The sequence below is a fragment of the Bidens hawaiensis genome, unplaced genomic scaffold, assembly GCF_021521415.1.
Source record: "Bidens hawaiensis isolate Kalapana, Puna unplaced genomic scaffold, B.hawaiensis_p1.1 tig00004109_1, whole genome shotgun sequence".
NCBI lineage: Eukaryota > Viridiplantae > Streptophyta > Magnoliopsida > Asterales > Asteraceae > Bidens > Bidens hawaiensis.
The window spans coordinates 195379-216059 of NW_027491243.1; the positions used below are offsets into that span (position 1 = coordinate 195379).

At 37.0% G+C, this 20681-nt stretch overlaps 1 protein-coding gene across 1 annotated transcript; it reads right to left on the reverse strand.

Moving 5' to 3' along the window:
* Positions 1-6311: 6311 nt before the first annotated feature.
* LOC143625549 (NADPH:quinone oxidoreductase-like) lies at positions 6312-6908 on the reverse strand. Its single transcript, XM_077095854.1, has one exon. It carries the CDS (start codon positions 6900-6902, stop codon positions 6312-6314), a length of 591 nt encoding a protein of 196 aa, XP_076951969.1. The 5' UTR covers positions 6903-6908.
* Between the last annotated feature and the right edge of the window lie 13773 nt (positions 6909-20681).

Consider the following 20681-nt stretch of genomic DNA (forward strand, 5'->3'; position numbering starts at 1 on the left):
AGCCGGTCTCTTGATGCCGGTCACCGTCGTCGTCGTTGGTTCTCCGGAGGTAACAGTCGTAGCCTCCGGAGCAGTGGTCTTCTCACCACCGGGGTTCCCCGCCACCTCTTCACTATCTGACTCAGTGTCAGATAGAACCACTGGATCGGCTGTGGAGGCCGCCTTCTCCTTCCCTTTCCCGCCGGCAGCCTTCTTCTTCCGCACCAGCGGAGGACCATCTGCGGATTCCTCAGAAGAAGACAGGATGTCAGGAATTCCACCAGCGGGTACAGCATTGAGGGGTTTAGGATAGAGTATCGCCTTACCTGGCCGCCGGTGGCTCAGGATCTCGTGGCCCAGCGGATAGACCTCCACAAACCGATCCGCTGTTTGTTCCAGGATGGGCAACTCGTTCTCATCTAGAGCACGAGTACCCACCCGCACGGGACCGTCAGCTTCCCGCGTGTACAGGAGAGACTCCAAATCGTTCCCCTCTGAAAGAAAAGAAGCAGTTAGAAGACAAACTCATATCAGCAAAAAGACAAGACATACCATAAGGAATAGAGTTCAAACCGTATTCGAGAAGGATGGGAAACCGAGACGCCTCCTTCCATACCCGGCTCATCCCCAGCATCACCATCCCGGCCTCCGCAAACCGGTAAACCGGAGATTGGACCCGGGATATCTTCGCGAACCATTCCGCCTCCTGGTAGTTGGAAGCGTGAAGGCTCGGAAGCGCTTGCCTCTTCTTAAACTTCATGGCAATAGGGATGGCGCGGGCAGAAATGTAGAAGAACTCCCGCTTCCACGATCGGAGACTGCGCTCGGTCACGCAAATCTTCAAACCCTTGATACGGGTTGTCAGGGTGTACCACCCCTGGATGCACCTCCAAGTATAGAAGGTCATCAGGCAGTCCACATAGGGCTCAATACCCAGAATCCGGCACACCCACTCGAAGTGCCGGATCTTGGCAATCGCCATCGGATGCACCTCGGTCAGGTGCACACCGTGCCTCTCCAGGATACGGTACACAAACTTTGTCAATGGGAACCTAAGGTTCCCATAAACAAAGAATGCAGCATATACCCCGATCTTGCCGCTGGGGGCATCGTACACAGTCTGGTGGGGTTCAGGAAACTCAGGCTCAAGAGACTCAAGCATGAATTTCCTGACGACGTACTGGTACTGATCGACAGGTAGAGCACACTGGCACTCGCCAGCAGCACTCCTGTCGTCGGCTACAGCTTCAGCATCATGGGAAGACATATTGCAGAGGAAGAAACGATTTCGGAGGAATGCTCAACTGAATAAAGGAGTATTCACCAGAAATCGCTTAAAGATGAAGAGAAGAAGTAAAGATGTGAATTACAAAGGACCCTCTTCCCCTTTATATAGTGATCGCAATTAATGCGGTGAATTTAATGCGAAGGAGAGAGAAATTGAAGGTGCAATGAAACCGTGACATGTGGCACCAGGCAAGCTGGCAACAGCTGTTGACAGGACGACTGCCATTAATTTCGAGGCCACGCGCCCGAAAAATCGTGCCCACGCGCCGTAAAAAGCGTCTGGAATGACCATGTACTGTCACGTCACCATAACTTCCTGCACGTCCTGACACAGTCAGAAGAAACCGTCGCACGACGTTTCAGAGGTTTGGACTGTTCCTATCTTTCCACCAACCTTTCGAATTTCAAAATTCAAAATTTAAAAATATTAAAAAGTAAGCGGGAAAATACCCCTTACCGTGGCGAACAAGTAACCGTAAGACGGATGCGGGTACAGTGTAAAGGCAAAACCCTTCACATACCTAGCACCCGCAGGGAATTGAAGCCAAGTAAACCTTGGCGAACAAGTAACCATAAGACGGATGCGGGTACAGTGTAAAGGCAAAACCCTTCACATACCTAGCACCCGCAGGGAATTGAAGCCAAATATTCCTCAGCAACCAAGTAACTATAAGACGGGTGCGGGTACAGTGTAAAGGCAAAACCCTTCACATACCTAGCACCCGCAGGGAATTGACGCCAGGAATACCTTGGAAGTAAAGTAACCGTAAGACGAGCGCTGGTACAGTGTTAAGGCAAAACCCTTCACATACCTAGCGCTCCGCTGGGAATTGAAACCAAGAAGGATCTTCTGGGCAATGCTTGCGGAAACGGAAATAACATCCCCGCATAGCGGGAACGTCGAGAACTACGTTGTTTGAAGCTCCAGGATGGAATTGATGGTTTTAATATAATTGATCACTATGTTCAAAACTACCAAAACCTCATGGAGAATCCACACAAGTGGGACTCAACGCTCCTGACTTGCGAGGAGGTTACAGACCCACCCGCATCATACCCAAAGACCAAGCAGGAAACTCGGGAATTTCTGCAAGTGACAAGGACTTCCGCGGGAAGAATCCCCATGGAAAACCTTAAAAAACCCTTTTCAAAACCCTTTGCTTAAGTCCAAAAGTTCACCTCACTTTATTAAACACGCATGAGAAAAACATTGGACTGGGGGGACTTGAAGAGGTAGGTCCCAGCAGAGCCCAGTTGGACCCGCGAGACTCACCTTAAACAGGGATGTCTGCGCAGAAACCAACTAGATCCGCAGGACCAACCATGCTCAGAGACGTGACGTCCTTACGCGCAGTACGCAAGCTGGTCCCGCAGGAAATGCCTCCCAATGGTGAAGGACTCCGCCTGTCCCCGCAGCCTCGGATACAAGCCATTAGGGAAGGCCACCCGCGCAGCAAGGCTACACGCACAAGGCACTTAGCTCTCATTCAGTGTCACCTGAAGGAATGAGCGAAGCCGGGAACAATCCCGCACAAGGGCGGGAGGGGGAATACTCCCGCCCAAATAAGCCAGTCCGTACGATACGGGAAGATCTTCTGTACTGTACCTGACGAGGTATGGGAAAAAGATCTGACTAAAGATACGACAGCTTATGGACAACAGTATGGCGAGCAGCATGCTCCTACACTGTATGTCACTATTAGCCGCTGCCTACTCACCAACTCTTGTCATACCACGTGCGTAGCCGGCAGTTGGTGGAAAAGGAATAGTATACAGCAGGCCTGGTCGCTATCAGCCGCTACCTACCCACCAACTACCAGCAGGGCACGTGCGTAGGCTACTGTTGGTAGAACAGGAACACTGTTGCAGCCGGCCATACCTCATTGGAAACCTACCTTCGGCTATAAATACCACAAATGGTATGATCATCTCATCTTATCATATTATACCTGATATCTGCTCCAGTAATCTCTTAATATACATTTATATTTAAAGAGCAATCTAGTCTGATTCTCACGCCGGAGGGTGGTCACAAGGAGGAACCCCCCCCCCCCCCTTCTCAGTGACAAGCTCACGGTGTCTGTTTTGCAGGTTATCAGAAGAACCATCTTCTCAGGGTCTAACCCCTCGTGGGAAACATCTCTCTAACCCCCAGGTTACCAGTAATCTGCCCGGGGTCTGGTTAGTGTTTCTTCACTAAGTGTTTTGGTTCAACACTAGGCCCAGACCATACTTCACGTGTTTTGATTTTCACCCATTTCCCAACCAAATAAAATTTTCATGTAGATACTACAAGTCTGCCATTTTTATGTGTGGTGTGGAAATATATATAGTTGATAGCCCATGTTGTTGTGATCCCCTCTAGTTTTATTGGATTGGATTTGTTGTTTTCGACTTGTTTAACCCAAAAACAATGAATAGAGAGAGACCCGATTAAAGTGCCATTTTGACGTTGATGCATGAGTTAAAACACATCTTTTATCAAATTCTTTAATTACATTCAGTTTGTATGCTGCAAGCCAATTTATTTGCAACTTTATTAGTTTGTTACTATCATTGCAAATGATAAAAAAAAGGATTTCTTTGCTACAATATGAATTTTTGGAGAACTGTACAGTTTGAATGACACTAATGAAAGATAAAACTGGAAATTATATATATTTTTTAAGTTGGTCACTTAATAGAATGTTGCATAAACTTTTATGATTATTATAATGTTACTAAAACTAGTTACTTTTATATTTTACGGTTTAACACGTCGCAACATGCGGTCTAGAAACTAGTACATTTTTGTAGGAGAAACGTTGAATAATTGTTTATGAAAACCAAAGTTTTTGTACCTAATTGTTTTAATTGTTGTGTTTCATGGGATTTATGATGTGGGATTTCTTTGATATTTTTGGTACTAAATCTTTTCATTATTAAAGCAAACGCTATCGAGCGTCTGACCAAATAGATACATATCATTCAGCACAAAATAATTTTGAGAGGTAAAATGATTATTCTGTACATCCATTTAGAGGTCCAACCAAACAGCACTGGCTAGTTCAACACTTACTGGCTCAGATACTCTTAACCAGTCAGACTTCTTATTTACTGGTTCGGTACTTAATAGCTCAGCACTTGTCAAACAGCCCCTTAATTAAACCAGACCTACCCTAAACTTGGGGATAGCCTCAATATATAAACAAGTAAATTATATAAAAGATATGTATGAGAAATAACAAAAATACAAGAATGGTACATAAAGAATTAACCAAGTACAAAGTGTTTGTGGTAGTAAGGTGGTTCAAACCCTATTAATTTAAAAATTTTAAATCATTTGTAAAAAATAATAGAAAAAAAATCCTAAGTACAAAGTGGTTTAACAAAGACCATGAATTGAAATTCCCAAGTTTTTTTTGTTTTTCTCTCTCTTGTTTTTTTTCTTAAAAACTATATATATTTATTAAATAAAATACAAAAAAAAAAGACAATTAACTATTTCGAAACAGGCTATTCCCATTTTAGTGGAGTGGTTACGTGATTAAGGTGTGAAATAGGAAGTTAAAGGTTCAAACCCCACTTTTTTAAGATTCACGGCTTTCTTGTATTTAGACTACCATAACTTTAAAATATTTGCAAATATTTAGTCCTTAAAGAAAAAAAAAACTATTTCGGAATAGGTACAAGAATATTGTCAACTTCCCGACAATATCTAACAACCTACTAGTTTTGGTAATGGGCATATATTTCACACAATATCAATCACAAGTCATACTATTTTCATTGTACTGCAAAATCAAAAGCATTGTCAGAACTTCCATTTTTGGGCCTTTGTCTTCCACCTAAGCCAAGAGGCGTTCAACTCGGTTTTTTCGTAAACAAGACCACGATTGAAACTGGTTTCGGGTTTGATCAAAAAATGTAAGAGTCTAGTTTATAATAGATTTTGCCAGGTTTTTTATCGGGTTTTAGCCGGGTCAGGTCCTGGTTTTAACTGGATAGAAGTGGAACCGGCTCTAGCTGGTCCAGCTCGTTTAAAGGTACAGATACGATTTTTCTAAGAAATCAAAACCTGATTCGTACCTACAGGTCATGTAGAACCGGGTCCGGTTCCAAGTCCAGAACCAGGTTTTTTTCCCACCTCTAATATCATCCCGTTTCAAATCAAACATTTCCAGTCCCTGGGCTCACCAATAATAAAGGCTAAAATTTATGTATGCTACCAATGCCATTATCCCCAAGCAACTTTTTCTCCAGTATTTATTCTTTTTATAACCCAACTAATTATTTATGTGTAGACAAATAAAATGTGGTTTGGGCTCGATGAACAATTAGAGCTCCATATTAGAAGCTCATACTTGTTTATTAAATAAACTGCTTTTAAATACGAGCTTGTTTAAACTTGATTTGATATTTTGATTTAAACTTTAACAAGTCAATCTTAAGAGGACATCGTTTATACCATGTAAATGTAGTTGTGTTCATAAGTTGCATTTAACGAGAGAATATAAGAAATTTGAAAAAATTATTGGAAAAGGTTATATTCCAAAGTTTTATTATGAAAAGAAATGAAGAGAAAAGAAAATAAATAGAAGAAAATTTTATCTTATTTTCTTCATTTCAAATCTCCAAATAGAAGAGATTTGGAGTAAAAGAAATTTTAACATATAAAATCTTTAATTTTCGTTCAATTTCTTTTAAACTAGGAAACACACTGATTAACTAAATCTTTCATTTCTATTCTGTTTCTTCTCTCTCTCTAGTTCTCATTCACTCTTTTCTTTCATTAATTAAACTCGGTAGCTCAACTGGATTGGAGAGGAAGTAAAGACTTAGACCGAAGACTACAATGTCTCAAGTTAGAATCTAATTTCAACTTGGTTTTACAACAGTAGATATTTGGTTGCTGATTCTCAAAACATAAGATGGTCGGGTTAAGCTACCAACATTATATGTGAAGATTGAGATTTAAAGAAAACAATAATTTTCACAAAACAATAATCATAGAAACAAACAATTCAAACACAAACATTAACTAACAATCCACAATTACCTTTGAATCACTTATTTTGGAGTCTTAACGTAAAAGCTTTCAATGCAAGAAGAACAGCTTTCAGCCTCTCTTTAGCTTCCAAATCAATCAAATTCCCTTCACCATCAAACTTCGCAGGCGATTCAAACGCATTCAGAAAAAACTCCGGCTTATTAATAAAATGAATATCCAAATACACCCCGCTTTGCCGGAGTATATACTGCGACCTTCCGCCACCAAAGCCGCCACCCGCGCTAACTATAGCTGCTGCCTTATCCGCCCACACGTTCGGGGGCCTGGACGCCCAGTCGATGGCGTTCTTTAACGGTGCGGTGACTGAGTAATTGTACTCGGGCGAGGCGAAGAGGAAGCAGTCGGCTTGGAGGATTTTGTCGCGGAAAGAGGCGACTGCTGGTGGATATTTTCCGTCGATTTCGAGGTCGGTGTTGAGCATGGGTAAGGACGAGATGTCGATGTAGTCGATCGACATGCCAACGACGGATTCCTTGGTTAAGTCAATCGCAGTTCGGATAAGTCCGCGGTTGAAGGAACCTTTGCGGAGGGATCCGCAAATGGCAGCAACGTTGATGGTGGGTTTGAGGGATAACACAGAGTTCATGTTTTCACTTTTCAGATTGGTTTGAGATACTAGTTTTTCTCTCTTTATACTACCAGATATACTCATAGCAAGTTACTTTATTACCCCTTTGGAGTTTTGGAGGCTTGGATCGGTTTGGTAGTGCATTCTCGGGCCGTTCGTTATGAATATGTTAGTGAATTTTGTAAATTATGTGATACAGACTGATTTGAGATGGTTAATCTCCCGATAAACCCGTAGAGTGGGTTAGTCTCTAAGAACAAGAGTGAACAAGAGAAACTGCGTTGGGACAAATTTTCTAATTATTTTGCTTATTTTTTCTCAAACGAAGATTACAATGTATAGGAAAAGCAAGACATGAAAATAGAAAAAAATGAGCAATAAAGAAACATAATTATAGTAAATAAAGACACTAAAAAATAGATAATTTTTATTAGTACATATTAAATTAATTAATATATTTGGATCTAATCAATTCCTCGCCCATTCAAATCGTCCTTGTCTTCAAGGACGGAGACCGAAAAAGCTTGACGTGCGCCATGATGGCCGCGATTCAAGCCAGGCAACTACATTGGGCTAGTCTCAACGGGTCGCCACGGCATGTGCCACTTGCGTTGAGTGGACGTGTCTTTATCCGGGTCATTTGCGTCTTCTAGATGGAAGGCTACACCTTTGCTCAGTGCCTCTAGCAATGGTCCATCTAACCTTGTTAATGAAAAATGCAATCCATCAAAATCGTAATTTGAATATTGGTATATATTTTGTACAATTCTTTCATATATGATCCAAATGCCTTGAAAGTTACATCCTGATGTGGCATGGTTTTCACATGACACAAACCAGTGGTGCCCATGACACCCTTTGCAACAATGTTTGAATTTTCATTAGGAGAGCCAATGATTAAATGCTGTTTTACAACTACAGAGATATCATTATCGACTTTGGAAAGGCACTTGGGTGTTTGGTGGTGTAAACTGATATGGGAACGGGGTCGGTGCCGGTATTCGGGTTGTTGCTGGTTTGGGGTCGGTTATGACCAAGGAGGTGCCAGAAATTTTGTTGAGGGCGGCGGTAAGTTAGAGGTGATTTGGTTCATGGTGGTAGTGAGGGATTCAAAGTGGAATTTGGCTTTGGTGGCTTGTTGGGTGGCGATTGATTCTTGTTGGATCAATAACCTATCGATTTTGTTGACTAAGGCCATGATGAGGTCTTCAAGCGCCGAAGGAGGCATGAAGACGATTAATGAAAGCACCAACTTGATAGAGACCGATTCGAGATGGTCAATCTTCCAATAGACCTGTAGAGTGGGTTAGACTCCAAGAACTAGAAAGAAGAAAAGGAACAAAATTTTGAGCAATATTTTGATTATTTTTCTTATTTTTTTCTTAAACAAAGATTCAATACACAGGAAAAACAAGACACAAAAATAGAAAAAGATAAACAATAATATACATAATTACAGTATAATAAGGAAACTAAATAATAAATAATTTTAATTAGTATATATTAAATTAATTAATATTTGGATCGTATCATTATATGGTATGGTTATAAGTGGTTGCAAGTAGAGAAGAGAGAATATGTTATACGATAAAGTTAAGTTTGAGGTTCTATTATTCACACCGTATAATTTTTTAATGTTTGTTGAGAGTGGAAAACATAATGATAAAGATACAAAATAGTATTATTTAATTGAAAAGATGAAAAGAAAAAATAGTGATTTTTATTGTAATTATATTGATATAGTAGGGAATGGGCTGGGGATGCTCTTATGATGTAAACCAGACGAGCAGCTGGCGAGATACTTGATATCGGATTAATAAAAAGCTTAAATGAATTGGGTGTGAGCCTTAAATGAAGCTCGTTTAGTTATTAAGTTCGAGATTACTTTGTGTACTTTTAGGTTTTAACTTTTTAGGACTTTGTACATTAATTTCACTCTATAGGAGAAGTCAATCCTAGTTTTGGCTCGATTAAGCTACTTCACATAAGCTTGTGCCAAGCTTAGGCTCGTTCAAAAGGTTTTATTTTTAAATATATAAAAATAATTAAATATGCGCATGAATGATTTGAAAAATAATAAAGAAGCCGAACTGAGTCAAGCTAGAGCTTGAAAAAAAATATGACTCGAAAAGAGCCGGATCGAGCTTTCGTAAATCACTACGAACCAAGCTCAAGATTAATCGAGTTTGGGCTTAGCTCGGTTCTTAACACCCTAGCTTTCGATGTTTTGGTTTGTATTTTAGTAGGTAGAATTTCACTTTATCAGCAAATATACATTCAATTCACTTTCACTTTGTAAGTAATTAGTCTACATCTTCAGATTGCTCAGTAGTTATAAAATATACAGATTATATTTAAAACAACTGATTGCTTCTCCTGTGTTTAACAAATATTACATTTTATGCAAACTGTCAAAGTGGGTCATGGGCAGCTCAATATTCCCATCATGTTGTATTTTTGTTACCACTTGTTGCTCAATAATTGAACCCCCAATTTACATGATTATTGTGCCCACTTTGTTTCATATATTAAATTTGGATTCAGTGACCAAAGACCGTCATTCAGTCAAGGCCCATATATTACACTTTTTTTTTCTCTTTCTCTCTATATTTCTATTTTTTTTTTCTAATAAATATCATTTAGCTGGGTGTGGAACCTTAATTCTGAAGCTACGACTCACATGACATCCGATGTTAAGATGATTGATGATACAACACTTCACATTGGTTTGGAAAGAGTTGTGGTTGACCGTAATATGCTACTTGTTATTTATCATAGCGGTTATGTTGTCATTTTGTCACCTCACAACACTATTACTCTTAATAACGCACTATTAGTTACTTTTTTTTTCTTAATTCCTTTCATTGCTAAGTTACATCGCAACCTCTTTTTGAATAGCAAATCCGATCCTATTAAAACTAAGCTCTGAGTTTTTAGGAGTCGAAAAATTACTATTCACGACCCGCTAAGCCCTGGTAAAAAAAGTCACACCCTTCGGGGCCAGGAAACTGAATGTATCAAAAGCAAATATGAGAAACACATGTTGATTCTCTAAACAAGCTTTTGTGTGTTTACCAACTTTGCCTGATTGCGCCTTCAACATGGCCTGACCCCAACAAACCCATTTTTTTTTAGCCCAACAAGAGAGGACACTCCTGTAAGGTCCACACAAGCTTGTTTTCCCCTGCCCACTCAAACACAAGAATATCAGCTAGTCGTAGAGTTGACCACTCTTCACGCGAATCTGTCACGGGGGGTCTTTTTTTGTACTGCTCGTTTAAGGACATCAAACAGAACACCCTAACCAAATCATGTTTGAATTTAAACCCAGCTAACTCCTTGCAATGGAGCGCGTGCTCGTCAAAAGAACCTAAGCAAATCATGTGGCAAACTGTGCAAGGCTCATCAACCGGAAACATAGGGATCATTAGTCGGTATTTAAGAATAGCATGGTACTTCAAAGCTGACATATGTTGTCCCAATCCTTCAATAGGGATGGCGATTAAGAAATCCTGAGCCCGGGGAGCGAAAAGATATTCAAACGCCACTTTTTGGCTAAGGGAAAGATTAAACTGTGATCCAAAACTCTATATGATTCCACTAAATAGGGCACTCACCAAAACATATTGGGCTTTAGGGGAATGTCCTTATTAGAGAAACCGTTAACATCGAAATCGGGACGGGACATGCACAAATGATCCATCACGCACCCATAATCAAAGTCAACTCTATCAGTGCCACACTCATGAAGAATTTGGTCCTGCAAACTCTGTGATTGTGCTCCTTAAGCCACAAAAGCAAATGTACATACATCCTTAGTAGAATATAAACCGAAACCCCCAAAACGGGTCGGAAGTGCTGCCAACCTCCATTGAAGATCCCCAAAAGGCGGAACACCCCCCCCCCCCCCCCCAAAAGAAACCACAATATACTCAAACTTCACTAAAAGGCACTTGTCAAAAACAAATACAGCTCCCTCTACATACATAGACTGGCATGTTCTGAGGCCGAACAACAACTTTCCGACACCCATGCATGAGCGGAGCGAAAGGAACTCGCATTGATGGTCACACAGACATGGAACACAGCTCATTAGTTTCATAGCACGGAATACCCTTTTCACACTTAAAATACTGATAAACCCTGCATCCTGCTTACAACACCCCCAAGGAGTTTCACACCTAACATTGCCCTTCCAATCCTGCTAGGGAACAAACCATCTTTTACCTTAACCCCATTGGATTACATCCAAAATAATTCTGCTTTCTTAGCATTTAATTCAAGGCCTAAACGAGGGCCCTTGGCCCTGACAATATCTAGAGCTTTCGCCACCTTATTAGTGTCTAATGTGCTAAAAGTAGTTATATAAAAACACGCTAATCTAGACACTAAGTAATAAATTCAAGACTCTTAACTTAACTAAAACTACTAACCGACAAGTGAACGGATCGACTCTAGTACAGCTAAGTAAGTCCGGATATTGAACCCTCAGGACTCTTTAAATTACGTTAACTAGCTAAATTTAGACTTAACTACAGACACGACTATTTATTTATTATTATTGGGGGGTTTTACTAACAACTAATATTAAATAAATCACTAAGACTGAAAGATAACTTAAACCTAGACTTAATTCCAAATGATGACAAGCAACCACCTAGGCTAGAATCTCCTAAGTTTCAGTTATCAATTAACCGGAAAAATATTTAGTTATGGAACTGGGATCGTAAAATAGACGCTTAAAAGAAACCCGAATAGGACCCCTGACCCTTCTCAAGAAGACGACTATGGGTTTCTAATAAGTTTTAACACTCACCAGTATTAAAAATCAAGTTTCCTTACGGCCACCTAATTAATTACAAACTAGTTCCTTTATACGAAATCCTACCTTACAGCGCGGAAATCAAAGGCAGTCTAATATTTTCAATTGACTCAATAGACAAAGTTAATCTATCAGAACTAGACGGACTCCTTACGAAGAACTAAATCTAGCAATCCTGATCAACAAAGATCTACCAATAGCCTAGCACCTTACAACTATTTAGGTTAGAAGCACACTTAGCTTTATTTGATTAAATAATATTATTCCCATGATCTTATTCGAAGTTAATCATAAAATAGTCAAAGACACAAACTAAATCACCTAATAGTAACCTACCTTAATGACAAACAATAATCAAGGTCACTATGGAATAATAAAACTTAATTAAACAACCTCAAGTACATATACGCATCAACTCAATATAATTAAACCTTTTACTAGTTCATAAAACCATAACGATAAATAAAACCAAGCCAAGATCAAACGTCAACAAAAGTTCATCATAAGCCTAGGTGGTCTAAGGGTTTAGCCAACAACCATACTCAAGAACAAACCAAAATAAATAAGTTTAAATAATGAGTTCATGACGAAAACGATAAATTCAAACTGAATATTAATGATATCTGGATTGGTAGGTGTTGAACCCGGACGCTCTCTGGTTGAACCAATGGCTTTTTCTCTCCTATCCTTCTTTCTTTTCTTGCGTCTCCTCCGACCACGGCTCTCTCTCTGTTAACTTGATATGTCCTTATATTATAAGTCAAACCCTCCTAATAACTCCTTGGCGCCCAAGAAATTCCACCGCCATCTAGAATTCATCACGGGCCACTTCTAATAAGCCCACTTTCTCTTTTTTTTTTCTTTTGAATTTGATCCACCTACAATGTGCTTACGTGAGCTGTAATAATAAGATGGGTTAGTTCAATAAATTGTAATTTACTATATTAGATAGTCATTTAATAATTATTTGACTCACGAAAGCATGTGTTTCTTTTTATGCATTCTTTTAAGATTTTCATGACCACACAGCTTTGATTAATAAAGATTGATAATAATTGTAATGATTTATAAAACCTTTTCTCGTTATAATTCAAGCTTTTAGCTTGTTTACTCTTGAAATTTGTAAGACCCAAACATAAGTAAATTAAGATAAATTCTTGATAAAAACGAACTCAAAAGTAACTAAAAGTGTAGGAAATATTTATATAATAACATGTATACTTTAGACCACATCAGTGTCCTCGATAATCGTGCAATCATCTAGGTACCAATCATGAAAGAGAAGCTTACAACCATCCCCAATGCGGTGAATAAGTGGATGCAATACCAAAGCAAAAAGGAGAGGCCCCAAAGGATCATCCTGTTGAACCTAGTGTGGGACCCAATATGATCATCACAAACGTATAACCTAGCTCACTGCCCATATAAAAAGTCCACCATAGGAAAATGAACGGGCATCGACTCCGAACCTCATGCAAAAGGTAAGTTCTATCTATTAAGTTAAAAGCATTAGAGAAGTCGACATTTAAGAACGTTTTCGCACTATGAAGCACAACCTTTGCCCCACTTGGGATTCCCTCTCTATATTGAAAGTCACAAAGTGATTTACCCATCTTCTTCCCAACACCCCTTTTAGCCAGCATGGAAACAAGCCTCCTCCATATGGTACCTACCACAATTGGATAATCCGATTGTATGGTTTAACAAATGACGTAGGATGGGGGGGGGGGGGGGGGGGCAGATGCAACAAACTCATCCAAGATCCTGGGGTTAGATAAACATTGTTTAGCATTTGTGAACAACGCGAGGGTATCAGGCCCGGGGAAAAATTCATCACGACCGGGAGCCATACCAAAGGGTTGGGCAAAAAGTGATAAAATAAACCCAGTGAAACCATTCCCATCACCCCAAGCTGCCAACGACCATTGAATACTATGACATTGAAGAGACTTCCTATTACCAGACTTGCGCTCCTGATGGTTACAAGGCCTAAAACTCGCATGTGTAGCGTGGTAACAACAAAAGTCTCACCCACACCTCAACAAATTTTGGCATAGCCACCACCTTGCCCAGAGCAACAACTAAGTCTTGGGAAAACGCCATACGACTGTAATAATTGCCAAAATCTGTATGTGTAATCCGACCCGTTTGTTATGGAATAAAAATTTGGTCCTTTATTTATTATCTATATTTATTATTATTGAACTTTGTTCTCGTTTGTCATTTCTAAAAGCATAATTAAAAGATGTGGGTCGTTCCTTATGTTTGTTACCTAGTTAAATAAAGTTATTATCCATAGTTGTTAACACTTTAAACCTTGAAGGACTAAAGTGCAGTAATAACAAAAATTCTTCCTCCTTTCTGCTGCTACTACTACCACCACCACTACTACTACCACTACTCGAAATCAGTAGCAAATCAGTTGGAGATCCTCGAATTGAAGCATATAGTGTTTTCATTACTCCTAATTGGTTCGTATAACATACTGATTAACTAAACTTAACTATTATATTTTTTTAATCAATAAAACTAACATTTTTATATTATAATAAAATGATCCAATTACAATAGAGGGTCAGGTAAGTGGGTAACAAGCTGTGCCGCTATCCCCTTTTAATAGCAAAACTGATTCTACTGTAAACAAAGTTATTTTTATATTATAATAAAAGTATCCAATTACAATAGAGGGCCAGGTAAGTGGGCAACAACCTGTGCCGCTACCCCCCTTTTAATAGCAAAACTGATTCTACTGTAAACAAAGTTATTGTTCTTCGGCGTCGTTGAGTTAGTGTTACATTAAAATTTGAATTTAGTTTGAGTTAATACACTGCTATATGTACAAATTGAACCAAAATCTGACTATAATCACTTTCGTCCATCTATTGCGAGTATACTCACACGGTTAATCGATCTAAATCACCCTTTGTAACACGATTTGATTTTTTAAACTCAAGACCGGGCCCTAATAACATGTTCATCATCAATCCGAATCTAATCTAGGTAATTATTATTGGGCTTTTGTTAAAATCAAGTCAGAAACAATAACCCTCTGTCAATTTTGATTGACAGAGTGTTAATCGACTCAATTTCAAATGAATAGTTAAGGGTTCTTAGATTTGGGGGATGCCTATTTATGATGTAAACTATTTTAAAACTTGTGACTCAAGCATATATAAATGTTGGATCAGTTAGTAAGTCTACACGTGTGAGGGTAAGGACCCAGTTTCAAACCTGTTCTGCCCCATACCTTTTTTATTTGTTTTTTTTTCTTTTTGTTTTATTATTTTTTTATTAATTTTTATTTTTTATTACTTTATACATTTTAATATAAAATTTATGATTTTAAACTACTAGTCTTTGGAACGTAAAATAAACCGAGCTTTGACTCATAAATACTTAAATAAATTTTTTAATTTTTATAAGACTGATATAGCCTAATATATATATATATAGGTGGATCTAGTGAAAAATCCTATTAAATAGAAAACTTAAAAACTCCTAAAAAATGTTTTTAACTTTTTTTTAATTTTTTTTGAAGTTTCTTTTTTTTTTCCATTATTCTTATACGTTGTTATTGGCTCAAAAAAAAAAAAAAAACCTTTTCAGTATAGTGCGCATATGTATGCATTGCATATATACAAAAGTGTTTGTATTGCATAGAATACAACACTATTGCACATATTTGATACACACTATTGAATATATGCAACATAAGACTAATACACATATTGAATACACATTAGTACATATTTGTAATACAACATTAATGTACATGTGCACCACATCGACTTTTATTTTATTATTATTTTTTTTCATATAATACAACACTACTACACATATACAATATACAAATATTGAATATATGCAATTAAACACTATTAAACTTAAAAATACATAGTAATACACATGTGTAATACAACGGAATCCCACAGTAATACGTATGTGCATTATTTTTTTTTATTTTTTTTATTTTTTTCTAGCAAAGGGTAAGAAAATATAAGAATAATGGCAAAAACAGAAATTTGAAAATATTTTTTTATTTTTAATTAAAAATAATTCTTTTGGAGTTTTTAAGTTTTCTCTCTAAAGATGAGTTTTCTCTTGATCCTCTCCCTATATATATATATATATATTATAAATATTTCCTATACTTTTAAATACTTTAAGCTAGGTTTTTTATTGAATGTTACTCTAGTGACTTATATTTATGTTTTTTTAAGTTTCTCAAGACAACAAGCTAAAATAAAGTGTTTTTACTAAACTTGAGACAATGAGTTAAAATGAAGTATTTTTTAATAAGTTTGAAACCAACGAGAAAATAAGTAGATTCTCATATTAATGCTATTATTATTATTATTATTATTATTCAACCTAAATTAACAATTACATTATAAATAAAAAAAGAATGATAGAAAGGACTTGGTAAAATTAAAAAAAAAATAAAATAATTTATATGTCATAAAGAAAAATAAATGAATATATTCAATTAATATGTGATGGCTTGTCTCCATGTAACTTAGGGAATTAAATCAAATGGATGGTGATATCATGGGCTGAAATCGGGCTTTACAAATGGAATTAAATAATGGATCAAATTTAAATGGACTGATCTTGGATTTATTGAAAGATGGAAGTAAAGCCCAGAATTATCGCAAAAGGGTTCTTGAGGTTTGGACGACAGCTTCTGATGATAGTTATATATATTTGGGAGCCAGAAGTTTTGAGAAAGGAGAAAAAAGGGAGACACCTCAGGCGAAAGAATATATTAAAAGAGGCTGTCCCTGTTGACTTAGAGAGAAGAGAAAAAGCCATTGGTTCGAGCAGAGAGTGTTTGGGTTCAACACCTACTCAACCAAACATCATTATTATTCGGTTTGAATTTATTGTTTTCGTAATGAATTCATTATTTGAACTTATTTATTTTGGTTTGTTCTTGAGTATGGTTGCTGGCTAAATCCCTAAACCACCTAGGTTTATGATGAACTTTTGTTGACATTGGATTTTAGTTTGGATTATGCGTTATGTTTCTGGTTTATGATTAAGTAAAAAGTTTCTTGAATTTCATTCGATGCATATGTGTTCTTAGGATTATTTGATGAGTTTTATGATTTCACAGTTTCCTTGGTGATTGTCTATATAATAGGATTCTGTTAGGTCATCTACTGTGTATTTTTGACTAGCTTGTGGTTGATACGCAATAAAACCATAGGAACAATAATAATTAATCAAGTAGACTTAAGTGTACTGCTAATCTAAATAGCTGTAAGGTGATAGATTATATGGTAAGTCTTGGTTGTTTGAATTGCTAGATTTAGTTCTTCGTTAGGAGTCCGTCTAGGTTTGATTTATCAACTTTGTTTATCTAGTCAAGTGAATTCATTAAACTACGTTTGATTTCTACGCTGTAAGGTAGGATTTCGTATAGATGTACTTGTCATAAAATAAATTAGCGACCGTACGCGAGTCTAGTGAAAACTGTTTAATAACTTATTAGGGCTCCATAGGTGTCTCCTTGAGAAGAGTCGAGGGTCCTGTTCGGTTTCCCATTAAGTGAATAATTTAAAATCCTGGTTCCATAACTTAGTATTTTCCTACCATTTGATAATTGATGCATTAGGGATTCTAGCCTAGATGATTGCTTGTCATTAATTGAATTAAATCCAAGATCTAAGTTAAGTCGTGTTTAGATTTATTATTAGTTTTAATTAGTTAAATTTAATTTTTAGTAAACCCCCCCCCCCCTCTTAATAAGTATAAAATAAATAGTCGCGTCAGTCAGTTGAGTCTAGTTAGCTACTTAACGTAATTTAAAGAGTCATGTCGGTTCGATAGTCGGACATACTTTGCTATACTAGAGTCGACTGGTTCACTTGCAGGTTAGTAGTTTTAGTGAAGTTAAGAGTCTAGAATTATTACTTAGTGTCTAGATTAGCATAATTTTAGTTAATAATTTTATAACTACTTTTAGCACATCAAGGATCTTTTAATTATAAAACGAAATAAATAATCTTTTTACAAATTAAACCGAACTTTTGACAACTTTAAACATAACTAATAAAAATATGGATACATTTTTATTCATTTAAATGATTTGACCCCAAATTTTACCAAATCCTATAGAATTCTTATCTGGTATATTCGTTTAATCATAGATGTATACTCACATTCATTCATATTAGGATTATCCATTGTCATTTTCTCGCTTTATTGATCGAAATGTTTTGCACTTTATGAGATGTCCGATTTTACCCATGTGAGTAAATCAAACCCCTTTTAACTTTTCTATTTTGGGGTTTATCATGTATTCTAACAATCAAACTTGTTTGCAATCAATCAAACTTTCAATTCATGCTTGTTACATGTTAGTCTATGCATGCATTGTCTTTGTTCTTTATTTATGTGGTATTTAATCAATCAATCAAAGTGTGTATCATTAACATAACAAGCCATCGGTAACGATGAAAGATCTATCTGTGTGACGCCCACTCGAATTTGACTAGTTTTGGCATTTGGACGATCTAGATCGACATCTAGCATAACCTGCTGGTTGTGGAATCAAGTCAAAAGGTTTGATCACATGCGTTAGACAATCATATTCAATCATGCATGCTTAGTTTTACATTTAACATATTGAATTGCATTTGCATACATACACACACACACACAAAACCCATGTTTTGTTCACCAAATATTCATATAGTTAACTTTATTTTATACATGATGGTGGTGCATCATTCAAATTTAATTTAAAGTTTACAATCTAGAATCGCTACGGACTTTAGATAATAAAATAAATAGACTTTTTTTATGTTATGTTTTATTTGAGACGATATGTATGTGTGACATGAAATAAATATGTTGAATAAATTATTATAACTTTGAACAGTGTCATGAGCAATGAAAAACCATCGTTCACGCCATGACGAATTCCGCACCGGTTGGGGTGTGACAGATTGGTATCAGAGCATTGACTGTAGGGTTATATGCTATTAGTCATCATGAACCAAGATTACAATTGATAAGAATAGGGTCCTAGCATGAGTTATCTCGTGTCTTACATGCTATTTGCCTTATATGTTCACATGCTACATGTTTATTTATTCATGCATTATTATATGGCACGCACAAACAGATAATACAATATATATTTCAAAGGCTTTATGCCCATCTTATGTTTTATGCAAGTATGTGAAATTCAGTTGATTTCATTCAAGTTTTCATTATCCAAATTTTGATTATTCAATCTTGTTGAAGTTATGTTTAAGGTAACGAACATGTAGTAAATGGAAGGGTGACAACATCGTAAATCGAGTATCCTGTCAAGGAAAGTAATCTGTTTACTTTCCCTGCAGATCTTGATAAGGGTGTTCAACATATTAGGCCAAAACATGTCATATCACATGTCATGTGAACTAATTAGCTTTGATCAGTCAACGCATTTGTTTTCGAATACATTCTAATGCGATACAAGCATGTCATTCAATCACTTGAAAATATGAGTTTCAAGATGTTTCAAGATACATCTTATGTTTTATGCAAGTATGTGAAATTCAGTTGATTTCATTCAAGTTTTTCACTATCCAAATTTCGATTATTCAATCTTGTTGAAGTTATGTTTAAGGTAACGAACATGTAGTAAATGGAAGGGTGACAACATCGTAAATCGAGTATCCTGTCAAGGAAAGTAATCTGTGTACTTTCCCTGCAGATCTTGATAAGGGTGTTCAACATATTAGGCCAAAACATGTCATATCACATGTCATGTGAACTAATTAGCTTTGATCAGTCAACGCATTTGTTTTCGAATACATTCTAATGCGATACAAGCATGTCATTCAATCACTTGAAAATATGAGTTTCAAGATGTTTCAAGATACATCTTATGTTTTATGCAAGTATGTGAAATTCAGTTGATTTCATTCAAGTTTTTCACTATCCAAATTTCGATTATTCAATCTTGTTGAAGTTATGTTTAAGGTAACGAACATGTAGTAAATGGAAGGGTGACAACATCGTAGATCGAGTATCCTGTCAAGGAAAGTAATCTGTTTACTTTCCCTGCAGATCTTGATAAGGGTGTTCAACATATTAGGCCAAAACATGTCATATCACATGTCATGTGAACTAATTAGCTTTGATCAGTCAACGCATTTGTTTTCGAATACATTCTAATGCGATACAAGCATGTCATTTAATCACTTGAAAATATGAGTTTCAAGATGTTTTATGGTTATTTTTGTGATTCAATTGTATGTTATTCAGGTTTCGCGAACTTTATTCTAACTCATTCAAACGTCCTCACTTTAAGTTTCACAAATCTTATACGTTTCCAATTCTTGCAGCATGCCTCCATCTCATCATTTCTGTCAATCCGGTTACTTGGGCCGCAAATTGGCATCACAAATTGCTTGGCTGCGTTGATTCTTGATATGATTACCTAAATCCAGCAAAACCTTAACCCTACTCTTGCTAACCAAGGCCATTTGCACCTACAAGATATTCACTAATGCTAAACTACCAAGATATGATGGGTATTTTGAACCCTTCGCTCAATGAGAAAGTGAGTCTAATTCTAGGGGATCAAACTACTACGACACTAATTCAATGGTTTGAGAGTATGGATAATGTATTCCTCCATACCGATTGTCCCGATGATTAGAAGACCCGTTACTCCATGAGAATCTTTGACAAAAGGTCGCTTACTTGGTGGAATTAGGAGAAGTATACTTGTGGTGAGAATGAGGTTATGGAACTATCTTGGGATGATCTCAAGGACATCATTTAAGATGAATTTTGACCAAGAAATGAGATCATGAAACTTGAAGTTAAGTTTTGGAACCTCAAACAAGAAAGTGGGGACAACTTAGCCTACAATAACCCTTTCCACGAGCTTAGTCTCTTGGTTCCTCACCTAGTTACGTCACTTTCTTGAGCTATCGAGAAGTACATTGGGGTCTCCCAATGCAAATCCAAGA